At 42.6% G+C, this 13294-nt stretch overlaps 1 protein-coding gene across 4 annotated transcripts in view; it reads left to right on the plus strand.

Moving 5' to 3' along the window:
- MERTK (MER proto-oncogene, tyrosine kinase) overlaps window positions 1-13294 on the plus strand; it is a 102540-nt gene that overhangs the window by 47775 nt on the left and 41471 nt on the right. For all 4 annotated transcript variants that reach the window (XM_017652373.3, XM_017652374.3, XM_017652375.3 and 1 more), the window contains 2 exons: window positions 6282-6368; window positions 9204-9319. In XM_017652373.3, the coding sequence (XP_017507862.3) occupies window positions 6282-6368; window positions 9204-9319 (203 nt within the window). The remainder of the gene's footprint in view (window positions 1-6281; window positions 6369-9203; window positions 9320-13294) is intronic.

A 13294-nucleotide genomic window follows, 5' to 3' on the forward strand; every position in this document is an offset into this window, starting at 1 on the left:
ATCAAGGTCATTGTTTCCCACCCACTTTCCTCCATGAGAATGCAAGCTGAATAAGACCCAGGACTTTGATTTACCCACGGGTGTACCCCAAGTGCCTGCAAAAATGCCTGCCACATAGCAAGTCCTCAGTGATGTTTGTTGAGTAAATGTATTCAGGCAGGTAATGCATTCTAAGTTAAGAAGCTGCTTTATGTAGTGTATTATTTTCCTTGAGCTTTTGGTAGAAAAATAGACACTAGGGAAAAAAAAGAAAGAAAACAGGATTGCTTCACCCAGAGCTCAAAGAACTGGCCTAACTGTGCTCTTAGAAGTTGTTTTCTCAGCAGTTCTGATTGTCCTTCCCTCAAGGGAACATCCTGTTACTGAATGTTCCTTAAAATATCTTTCAGCCCTTGTGTCAGAGGCTGTGTCTTTTTTTAAAACCAGCAGAGGACCAAGCAAGAGGGGCGTGAACCGCCAGAGTGAAATTGGGTGAGATGGGATGGAGTCAGGGGGATGGCTCCCCTGGAAGAGGACGCGGCCCAGGGGGACTGGAGGCCCCAGTGCGTGGACACGCAGGTGGGCTGGCACTGGGGCAACCATGAGGGTTTGGGCTATAAAACTTCAAGGTCTGTTCCAGTCTGGTGGTTTTTGTTCATCCAGAGGGAGCAGAGGATGGTGAGGGGGACCTGTCTTTCCTGGTGCCCACTAGTTATTCTGTTCAGCCCATGAGTACACAGGAGTCTGATGTTGGGAAGTTCAGTGTAACTGAACACCTTCAGCAAAGACGACTGTATTTGGCTTTAAGTTTTGACCTATCTAGTTTCAGAGAAAGTTAACTGGTTTGAGCCAGTTTCCACATCTCCCTGCTGGCATCTATGTGACTTGTGGACATTAAGCATCTCAGCCCAGGGCAGGATGGCTGTTCAGAGGTGGTTTCGGTAGTTCTGAATTGGTGTGAGTGCGTTGTGCCAGGGAATTTGCTGCAGGTTGTTTCCTGACTTGTGTGTACTTTGAAAAGAAACACAAAGAGGAAAAGTGACTTCCTGCTTCCCCTAAAGTCACGCCCCTAAAATCAGAAGCAGCTTCACTTTGGACATTGGTAAGCCTTGTGGCACTGCAGAGTTAGGCACTGAAATGTCTACGTTGGGGATCTGTGACCTGGTAACAAATCCTAGTGAAACAAATCCATCCTCTTGTTTTCCAGTCAGACCAGCTCTTCCCCCCTCATGACAGGGATGGAGTGTGATATATAAATTTGCATTCAAATGTTTCCCAAGAGCTTCAACAAGAGGAATTGAAATCAAATGACTTCTTTCAGCTCGAATATATGAAAACAGTATAAAGTACATAGCAATTCCCTGTATTTTCTGATAAGCCAAAGCAGAATTTATTCTAAATATAAGCCAAGTTTTGCATGTTCATGGAGCCTGGTGAAATGGGCATCTTACTTGGGAGTTTACCACCTGGAAAGTTAGAAGTGACACTTCAGCATGAAACCAAAGTACCACAGGGCCTGACTCTGAAATAGCGACCAGCAGCGTGGGCTTCAGGCGGCAACTCAGAGGGATCAGTGCATTTTCTTTCGTAAAATCTGCCTGACAGTGCTCTAAGTCCAAAGGCTATGCCAGTTCTTTTCCAGCTTCTGCTTCCCTACTGTCTGCCTCTCACATTACAAAAGAAATAGGACCTCTCTCCAACTCAGTCTGGAGCCACTGTGGGGCATCAGTTCTCAGAAGCTTCATCTTGAGATCCCTTTCTGGCTTTAAAAATTATCTAGAACCAGTTTTTGCTCATGTGGGTTATGTCTGTTGGTAAGTACTGAATTAATGAATTAAAATAAAAAACTTTTAAAACCCAAGAATACACAAGCACACATTCCATCAGCTAAGAGAGCTAATGCATCGCACATTATACAGCCTCTGGAAAATTCCCTCGCTTATTCCTGACAGAATGAAAGTTAAGAAGGTAAATAACATCTTACTGTTATTACAGAAACAGTTTTCATCCTAAGGACCCCTAAAAGGGCCTCTGGGATGCCAAGGAGTCTCTAGAGCCCACTTTGAGAAAGGCTGCTGTAGTGCATTGGCACAAGGTTGAGAAATTCCCAGATCACTACATAAAAAATGCCAAATTTTGTCCAGCAAAGAAGTTGCCTTTCCAATAAAATTCTACTTTTTACATGTAAGAATCATATATATGGTTTCGATGAGTTGTACCATGATAATAATTGTAAGGACAGTCAATCTAGAAGAAATTTTTTTTCTAATTTCAACATACATGTGTAATTTTGTTGCAAAGAAATATTCTAGGATGATTAACCAGTAACTTACACACACACACCCCCCCCCCCCACACACACACACATGCCCTTAGGGTGAAAGTCTACAGGAGAAATAGAAAAGTTGTGATGGAAAACCTCTGTCTTCTGGAGGAAATTATTTCGGTGGGTGGTGATGCTGAGTCTCTCATCCCAACAGTGTGTATGATGCACTGGAGCCTCTGTAGGACTTTTACTTTAATATGTTGGGATATGCAGGACTCCTGAAATTATATATTTTTTTAAAATTTGAGATGCAAACCTCAAAATGTGTGAGAGGCTGCATACATTTCTCAGAATTGTTTGGGAGGAATACAAGCAGAAGATACAATAACTCCTGAGTCAATTTTTATAGATGTGGCTGATGGGTTTGTAATCATTATTCTTCAGTGAGATAAATCGTTTATTTATTGGCAGTTTCATCTCTCAGTCGAGAGAAGGGGACCAAAAATGTGACAAGAGATGACTCCTACCTGGAATTTTAGTTTCTGAGCACTTGATATTGTCAAGACAATGTCATTAAGCAGTCCAGTTCAGAATTTTCCTCCGTCTGAGGGAAATACTCCTCATCTTGGAATATTAAAGTACCAGAAGTGTTCCTCATAGCTTATAGATCACTCTTTTTGAGAAGCAAAAGTTGCTCCAGAATTGTAGGGCAGAGGTGCACACATTTGCTTTTCTCTTGAGAGGCTGTGTTGAGTCAGGACAGACTTCTGTCTGGATGGAAAAGAACAGAAAGTCATCAGCACTGCTTTTTCTGTGTGCTTCGAATCCTCAAGGGAAGCACCCACGTAAAAGGGACCAGGTCTGCATTTCTTCCTAGAACTTCTCCGAGACACGATCCCCTGCCAGCCACCTGGCCTGGCCTCAGGGCAGCGTTTACCACACGGGCATCCAACATGCCACTGCCTTTCTTGGCTGATGCCCAGCTGGGCTTCCCCTGGGACTTGTTCCTCCTTGCTTTTTCTAATATTTAAGTGACAGGCTTTGAATTTTAAAATAACCAGGTGGAAAATTTTCAACACAAGTAGATGGATAGAAGAAAAAAAAAAAGCTTTTCAGGCAAGAAGCAAATGGTGGTGTATTTGCAAGAATTCTGTCTAACTGTCCTTGTCCAGCGTATGATGTGACCTCTGTGCCAGATGATGCCTTTGTGTGTCAGCGATAGAATTTCCAGATTCAACCAGATGGTATATATGGCTGTGCTCATTAAAAATGATCTTTATTGTTTTAGAATGGTTCTAGATTTATAGAAAAATTATGGAGATAATACAGAGTTTTCTCCTATACTCCACCCTCACTTCCCCTAATAGTAACATCTTATATTCATGTGGTATATTTGTTACCATTAATTAACCAATACTGATATGTGATCATTAACCAAACTCCATACATCATTCAGATTTCCTTAGTTTTTCTCTAAAGTCTTTTACTGTTGCAGAGATTCATAGGATTTAGTTGTCACATCTCCTTAGGCTTCTCTTCTTGGGTGTCACAGTTCCTCAAACTTTTCCTCTTTTTAATGACTGACAGTTTTGAGGACTACTGGTCAGGTTTTTTTGTAGAATGTCCCACGATTTGGGCTGTCTAATGTTTTTCTCATTTTTCTCATGATTAGACTTGGGTTATATATTTGGGAGGAAGACTACAGAGGGGAAGTGCCATATTCATTATGTCCTATCAAGGGTACATTCTGTTAACATGACGTAGCATGTTAGTGTTGACCTTGATCATCTGGCCGAGGGAGTGTTTGTCAGTTGGAAGGCTTTTCCTTTAAGGCCCTGCCCATACTGTCCTCTTGCAGTCACTGTGCAGCCCACGCCTAACGGGTCAGGAGTTGGTGCTCCTCCTCCTTGAGGGCAGAGCATCCACAGAAATGACTTAGAATTATTCTGCATGCAACACTTATCTATTCTCTCTCATCTATTCAATCATTTATTTATATCAGTATAGACTTGCATGTATTTATTTTATACTCTGTGTTACAATTCAATGCTCCTTCATTTATTTTCATCAAATCGTCCCAATTCGACCACTGGGAGTTCTTTGAGTGGGCTCCCATGTCCCTTTGCTGTGCTCCTACTGAGGCAGAGCAGGGACATGGGACAAGCATCATGATTAACTTTTCCTGCTGATGATGAAAAATGCCAAGATATAAATAGTATAGTAAGAACAGGAGGGACTCCATCTTAAGGCTAAGATTCCATTTTAACAACCAGGGAGTTAGGAGGTAAGATTCCTAACGTATTTTATGGTAATCAGCCAATAACCCATTCTTTCTTAAGGTGGGGCAAGCAGTCCTAAGTGATATGCCCCACTGCTTGAGGGTAACCACTATCTTAGAGAAGAACAAGATCAAGAAGTTCCTTGTGTTAAGTTTACCTTACAGAATATCAAGAGGACAGACTATGGATGGTGACATAAGTCTCTCACTGGAGATGGACATCATGAAACCAAATGTCAAGCCTGTGCCCTCATTTCCCCCACCCTTTGCCATTCTTGAAAGTCTTAAAAGACAGAACCCTAAGCCCTTAAGTGCACCACCTCTCTGACGTTGCCCACCCTCCCCTTTCTTCAAATGTGTAATTTTTGCCTTAAATAAAGCCTTCTCGCTGCTCAGCTTACTGTATTTTGTCTCTGCGCTCTTCCAGTGGTAAATGTCTTTGTCATTTTATTTCATTCTATTTTCTAGACTTAAGCACAAGTCTTCACTCTCTCTGTCCACTTCAGATGAGTAGGGAAGGGCTACTGAGATCTCTGACTTGGGCTTGCAAGTTTGCGTTGCCTGGGACAGGATTGCAGCTGTACAATCCTGCTCTTTAGTAGCCTGCCCCAAACTCTCCTTTCTTTGTCTCTAGGAAGTTCTCAGAACATAATCTCACTCCATCCAGTGCTCTGTGGCTCCCCCAACTCCTGGGGTGGTACAGACTTAGTCCTCATGCTGTGCAGACCCAAGAGGACCCTGGCTTTGGGAGTTGGCAAGGGATCTGCCCTATGCTGAGCAGGAGTTCAGTGAGCTTCCCTTTCCTCCCTCTGCTCTTCTTACAAAGCAGCTGCCTGCAAAGCAGCTGCCATTCCCTGATACTCTCTCTTTAATGAATTCCTTCCTCACCTACACTTCAGTGTGCGGGGAGAGACCAAGATGACCAAAACCTTCCCAGATGCAGCTGCCTGACAATGTCATGCTGTGTGTGTGTTGTGTGCTGTGTATATTATATTTTCTTCAAGGCTTATTTTATGTGTTTCCTGCTCCAATCTGAGAGTCAGCCATTTCTCCAAGGAGCTCGGATTCCTTTTATTAGAGAATAGCATTAGAAACAAAAGATCTGGATTTTCTATTTAAAAGACCTCTGCTTTTCTATTTAATGACTCAGATAATTTTTTAAATTTCTAAGATTTCTTCAAACTTCTAAAATGGTAGAATTTTTCTTCATTCAGCACTAGTGTCTTATAGAGTAATAATAATGCCTTGGATTTGTGTGATAATTCCATATGAATTGACTATCAAAAAAGGATTCGTTACAACAGATCATCTCCAATGTTAAAGACTGTGACTCCTATCCTGCTGTTCCCGGTATTCTGAACTATCCATAGTGTGTGACATGGTATGAACTGTGGGGCTGAGCAGCAGGGCACTGTCCTGTGAGTCTCAGAGGCCGCTTTCTTGATATTGGGGCCAGCAGTTCCCACACCTCCTTGCAGAAATTAAAATCTAACTGATAACTGCTTTGTTTCATAATGTCTCACTTCCAGGGAACAGGAAAGGATCCCAGTGAAGAGCTGCCTCTTAGGCTCATGCTGCCTTGCTCCTGGTATCCAGGGTTTAATCCCAGATTTGCTTTTCAAACACCAGCACATATTAAAAATTAACTTTGCACTTATGGCTTGAAGCAGTGAACCAAGAAGTAATGACAACTGTAGGATTCTGGTGAACAGCAGCCTCTTCTCTGCAGCTGGCCTCATAGGTATCCTTCCATTCCAGGTCTGACCGAGACAGCCGTCTTCAGTTGCGAGGCCCACAATGACAAAGGGCTGACTGTGTCCAAGGGCGTGCACATCAACATCAAAGGTAAGCAGCAGGGCTGGGTCCCCTGAGCGTGTTCTGGGAGCTGGTGGAGTGACATCAGAGGAGCTCTGTAGCCAGCTGCCCAGGTTTGAGCCCTGGCTTCCCCTCTCACATCCTTTGTGACCTTGGACAAGTCACTTAACCTCTCTGGCATCAGTGTTCCCCTCTGCAAAGCCGGGATAATTACAGAATTGGCCTATTCTTAAGGCTTCAATGCAATGATTCAAGTGAAAGCACTCACAACAGTGCCTGGAACTAAGTCTTTCAAAAACATCAACTGGTCTAGCTTTGCTTTGGTCTGAGAAGAAAATAGGCGGAAATGTTTATCCTTGACTACTTTAGCTCTTGTTTTCACTATTCCCTCTTCCACCCTGAACTAGCTCCCATTGCCCTGTGAAGAGCCCCCGAGGGGATGGGGTGGCTGAGGGCACTGATGGAAGGCATGGGCTCTGTCCTTCCCAGGGCAGCTGGGCTGAAGCAAATCTCCACCTGCTACTGCTCAGAGGGAGGGAGAGGAGCCGGGAGAGCAGGTCAAGCACTCTTCCTCCAGGACACAAAGCTCCTGCCCCTTTTCCTCTTATCTCCCTTCCCTCCTGCTCCCTCTGAACAGATACAGTGTAAGGGAAGGCCTTGTGTTTGAAGGTCCGCATGTGGGTGAAGACATTCTAATTCAATCGTTCACCCCTTCTTCTTCCCTCTGTGGGATCAAAGGTACTTAAACCTGAAGTTTAAAAGGAAAGAAAAACCTCAAAATAAATGTGTTCTTATCTCCTTTCAAATCATCTTCTTTACCCTCTCTCATAGATATTCAAGCAAATTTTATGTTTTAGTATTTCTTCTTAATTTAAATATTGAGAAGCAAAGATTGAGTTCATATTCCTTTTCCTTGGAGCAACACAAGAGAAAAAGCAGCATGTGTTTAATAATGAGTTAAAAGCTGGGTGCACAGCAGGGTCTCAAAATTGCAAAGGAAGTTAGTTACACTTTAAAAAGGTGCTGCTGTTGAGTTTCTGTAAGTCAGCTAGATGAAGAGGATGAGTGGCATTTTATAAAAGCTCATTGGAAGAAGAAAAGCAAACTGAAAGTCATCAGTGGAGGAACTGTATAACTTCCTTCCTTCTATTGCAAATCCTGTTATTACAGTGTTCATAAGAAATGTTAAGAATTTCAGGAATTTATGAATGGGCGTAAATTTATAGAGACATTTTTGCAAACTACAAACATCTCAGAATATAAAAATCCATAAAATGAGAAGTATTAATTGTGTGCTTCACACAGAATCTCAACTAATTTTTAAAAAAGTAAATCCTGTTTCCAAAGTTGATGTGTGTGGCTTTCATTCAATTAGAAATTTATGTCAAAGCCACCCAGTCTCCCTTCTTTTAATCTGTTCTAAACTCCAGTATATGTGGCCCAGTTTTGACCTTGGAAAGGCAGATATTTTGGGGCAATCCTACAAATAACCTCTGTAGGGAAGTGAGTCAAGCCATATGCTGATCCATTCCCACTCTTCAAGCTGTGTGTCTACTAGGAACATCGGAAATCCTGAACCTGGTGTCAGCACACGCTTACTCTGGTCCCAGCCTTCCTCCCCGCTTGTTCCCGCCCATCCTCCTGGCCTTCACTCCATGCATGTGCTCCTCATTTAATCCCACCACGGCCCCACAGAGCAGTGACTACCATCCCCACTAAGAGAAAGGGGGCTGAGTGTAGAGAGGGCATTCGAATGCCATGGCTATACACCCAACCAAGTGGTGACCAGACCCCCTGTCCCTGCTGGTGCCCACCCTGATCAGTTTGCTGTCTCCAGTGTCCTCTTGAGGGTCAGGCAGACCCGAGTTCAAGTCCCTATGCTTCTGCTCAGGAGCTCTGTGGCCTTTGGCAAGTTTTTTTCTGATAACTCAGTTTCCTCAACTGTAAATGGGTCTTGTGGGACTACCTCTCTGATAGGGTTCTGGTAATGATTAAATGAGGTCCATAAAGTGCTCACATTTAGTTAAGTATTCAGAAACATTAGTTGTCATCTTTGTTTATGTGATTTATGTGATTATTACTATTAATAAAGAATTTACCAAAAAAAAAAAAAAAAAAGAATTTACCATAAGAAAATAAGACCCCAAACTTTAGATCCTTCTTAGTCTTTGTTTTTTATTGGAATACAGTTGACATACCATATTACATTGGTTTCAGATGGGCAACCTGGTGCCTGGATAATCATATACATTACTAAATGCTTACCATGTAAGTGCAGTTACCCTGCTACCATACCAAGGTATCACATATGTTAAAATGCCTGCCCATGTCCCACGTGTGGCCAGGGTCATTGCATGCTCATTATGGCATTGTCCCCACCCCTCAAACAGATGCAGTTGGCTCTTTGGCTTGAACTGGCCCTTACCTGTTTCCTTGGCCTGGAAAGTCTCTCCTTGCCCTGCACATGCGCACACACACTCATGCTCTCTTCTCGGCACAGGGTGCTCTTCTCAGTTGATGTGGGTCTCCCCCACACAGGGCAGGGCACACAGCAGGATAGCGAATACGCGCTTAGTAAAGGAAATGATGTCTCCCCATTTGTTTACAGCTAAAAACTCTCACTTCATCCGTGGCGGGGAAACAGGCCTATGTTCCATGTCTCTGGCCCAAGCAGAACCATCCTGTCCCTGGATGCCCTGTCTCTAGGCTAATATGATTACTGTCGGGCGTAGGGTAGCTTCTCTTTAAAACCTCATTTTCTTAATCGTAAGAAACAAACAGCCTTAGGGTTTATGCATTTGTTCGGTAGCTCTGGCCTCCTGTGGCTTCTAACCGTGTGTGTGCATATCTTTGTTTTTGATGTAGTAATTCCCTCCCCACCAACTGAAGTCAGTGTCCACAACACCACCGCCCACAGCATCCTGATCTCCTGGGTCCCAGGTTTTGATGGCTACTCCCCCTTAAGGAACTGCAGCATTCAGGTAAGCCTCCAGGATGAAGAGGGAAGTACTATTTGGTGCTCTGTGGTTTTTAGGTATCTCCCTGAGGATGGAGGGCATTTCAGTACCCATGGTTAGAGCCTATTGACTCCACCCCTGCTCTGTGTCCACTGTGCATGCACCGTTTCATAATGTTCTGTCCCTGGGATGCTGCCTCTGTCCTGTGCATGGTCCAAGGGCCAATGAGAAGGGAAACATGTTTCTAATATAGAACTTCATGAGACCAGGGAGAAATAATTTTTTTTTTTGAGAGGGAATCTCTCATATTTATTGATCAAATGGTTGGTAACAACAATAAAATTCTGTATAGGGGACTCAATGCACAATCATTAATAAACCCCAAGCCTAATTCTCAACAGTCTCCAATCTTCTGAAGCGTAACGAACAAGTTCTTACATGGTGAACAAATTCTTACATAGTGAGTAAGTTCTTACATGGTGAACAGTGCAAGGGCAGTCAGCACAGAAACTTTCAGTTTTGATCACGCATTATGAACTGTAAACAATCAGGTCAAATACGAATATTCGTTTGATTTTTATACTTGATTTATATATGAATCCCACATTTCTCAGGGAGAATTCATTTGTAAGGTACAGAAACATTTCTCTAACTTAGTGGCTTGTGACCAGGAGTTCAAGAAGCCAGCTACTCCTCAGTCTAGCTCCTGTTGGGCTGGTGGCCATGAAGGACGGACACGCAAACACAGGATGGGTCATCTCTGCTGTTGAATGTAGCACCTTGGCCTGTGGCCTCTGAGGAAACTGGAGTATTACAGGCCTTGTAAAGTCTTCACTCTTTTTTGACTACCACCTAAAATTGGTATAAAATAGTGCTGCAAGGAATACAGGTTAGCCATCCGAAAACATACATACCCTGCCTTGTTGTGGGTTCTGCTCGTAGTGTTCATTTAGTCAAAATGGAAGGGGTTGCAATAGCCCTTATGAGGGCCTTCTATGGCCCAGGGACTTTGCCCACATTACCTTACTAAAACTCATACCAGAGCTTCAGGCTGGGAGTGCTCACAGAGCCTGCGCATAGCAGAACCAGAATTCAAGCCCTAATGCCAAAACGCAGTGCTCAGAACCATCTGCCCTCCATGCTCAAGTGAGGCATTGCCTTTGGGGCAGGTCATGGAACACGTGTACATTATCTACTGAAGACATGAATGCCTTCTGCCTTCTCCTTTGTCATGCAGTAGGAGCAGGGATAGTTCTTAGTTTCATAAATGTCTGGTCTTATTAGTTAAAAACATGTTAACCTGATGGAGGCCAGCCACGCCAACTCAGCTTAAAGAAATGACTTCCACAGAATTTTGTGTGTTGACAGCCAAGCGTTTTTAATACCAGACGGAGTTAGTTTCTCTGCTCTTCCTGCCACCCACTCTTGTCTAACAGCTGTTCCTTCTCTGAAGAGCAAAAGCATGTATTATCCTCAAAATAGCCTCCACCCTAAACCCACCACTCCAGTCTTGCTTAATCCTGCCCAACTTTATTTGTAAATCTCCCAAATACCAGTAAGGGTTAGGAATTCTTATTGTATCTACAAAGTCCTCTCTAGGGATATCCTTTTAAACAGCTCTTTTTGAGATATATTGCTTTTACCCATTTAAAGGTAAAATTCAATGGTTTTTATTTAGTATATATCACCATTATATAATTGTGTCTACATTCATAAGAGATACCAGCCAGTAGTTTTCTTGTTGTTAGCTTTTTCTTGTGATTATACTGGCTTTATAGAATAAGTTTAGAAGTATTCCTTCCTCTTCTGTTTCTTGGAAGAGTTTGTGAAAGATTGATATTAATTCTACTTTAAATATTTGGTAGAAATCCCCAGTGAAGGCACCTTGTATTGAGCTTTACTTTGTGGAAATTATTTGAATATCAGCTCAACTTTTTACATGGTATAGATCTATCCAGATTTTCTATTTCTTATTGAGTCAATTTTGGTAGTTTGTGTGTTTCTGGGAATTTGTCTATTTCCTCTAGTTATCTAATTTGTTGGAATATAAGTGTTCATAATATCCCATTATAATCTTTCTTTTTCCTTTAAGTGTATAATGTCCCCTTTTTCATTCCTGATGTTAATAACTTGAGTCTTTCCTCTTAACATTTCTTGATCTTACAGCTGAAGATTTGTCAGTTTTCTTGATTAAAACCCAACTTTTGGTTTTGTGAACTTTTTCTATTCTTTTTTTCTCTTCTCTATTTCATTCATCTCTGCCCTAAACTCTTATTTCCTTTCTTCTCTTTGCTTTGGGTTAGTTTGTTCTTTATTTTTTTTTAGGTTTCTCAAAGTAGAAGGCTAAATAATCGATTTGAAATTTCTTTTTTAACATGGGCCTTTATACTATACATTTCCCTCTAAGCACCATATTAGCTGCATCCCATAAGTTTTGTTACTTGGGGTTTTTTTTCCTCATTCATCTCACATTTTTTGTCATTTTCCTTGTGATTTCTTCTTTTTCCTATTGGTTACTTAGGAGTGCATTGTTTAATTTTCACATAGTTGTGAATGTCTCAAATTTTCTTCCCTTGTTGCTTTCTAATGTTGTTCTGTTGTGTTTGGAGGATATACTTAGTATGACTTCTATCCTCCTAAGCTTATTAAGGTTTGTTTTATAGCATAGCATTTGTTTTATCCTGGAGAATGTCTATGTGCACTTGAGGGGAAGGTATACCCCACCCTGGTTAGGGACCCTAGATGCTTGTTAGGTCAGTTAGCTTATGGTCTTGCTTGCTTCTGTTTCCTTGCTGATCTTCTGCTTAGAGGTGCTATTATTGAAAGTGAGGAATTGAGGCTTAACTATTGTTTTTGAATTGTCTGTTTTTCTCCCTGCAATTCTATCAGTTTTTGTGTCATATATGTCAGGGCTCTGTTGCTGGAGCAACCAGGAGCTGTTTCCCTGTTAATGGACATGACTGAAGCATGGGCTAGCCCTTTTTAATGGTTGCTAGGCTGCATGGAGAGTCCAAGAGGACATGAGACTGCTTCTCATATAAGGGTGGTTCCCTTCAGGGAGACTTTGATCAAGAGCGCTGCCCCCACCTTGAGAGATGAGTCTCAGGGTGGAGGTGAGGGGCATTTAGGGTGGTTGGAAGGACTCAAAACACCAGGTCCCCTTGAAGGTGGCAGATGATCACACACAAGCTTTACCTGCTCTCTCGGTCGGCCTTGGTTTTGGGTAGCTATGGCATGAAAACCATCCTGTGACTGTCAAATTGCAGGCCTCCCGTGCCTTCCTTGCATTGGAGTGTCAGATGCAGTTATTCTGTCTTTACCCCACCTGCTTGCTCAGCCTCCCTTCATCCATTCTCCTTTCCATCTCTGGTAGCACTAGCAGGTTTAGCAACCAGGAGTACAATTAACTTTACAAGTTAAATTACATGAGAGATAACTGGATATCCTTTATTTTCTTTAACAATCCTAGCAGGGTTAGCTAGGACTGGCTGTAGAAGTCATACTTTTCTATTCTGCTGATTAACACTATTCTCATTTCTGAAGGAACCAAATGCAGTTTTTAAGCAAGTTCTCAGTCCATTACAATTTTAAACTCTGACTTGGTGACAAATGAATGTTTGGATGAGATTCAAATCTACACACAGAAGGACACACCCTCTCACTTCCTTTGGTCCTGATGCTTGGTTCCCTTCTTCACCCATTTTTGGGCTGCATACTCATCTCTATTTTTAACTCTTCCACGTACTTCTTGCCGTTTCATGACCTCTTTTCCCCCAGGACCCGCTGAGAAGGACTGCTATAGAAACCCTTCAGGAATGAGCTCCCAGCATGTCCCTGTGCCTGGAAACGGTCCACACATGGTTCCGGAAGTGGGGCGGGGGTGCAGAGCCAAATGTTTCCTCCCTGCTAGTTTCAGTGGTTGTTCACCAGGAAGTAGGTGCTTACTTTAAAGTGAATAAACAGAAGGTAATTTCTGCCAGCAGCCACCACTGGGATAAG

This window comes from Manis javanica, chromosome 1, assembly GCF_040802235.1.
Source record: "Manis javanica isolate MJ-LG chromosome 1, MJ_LKY, whole genome shotgun sequence".
NCBI classification, from domain to species: domain Eukaryota; kingdom Metazoa; phylum Chordata; class Mammalia; order Pholidota; family Manidae; genus Manis; species Manis javanica.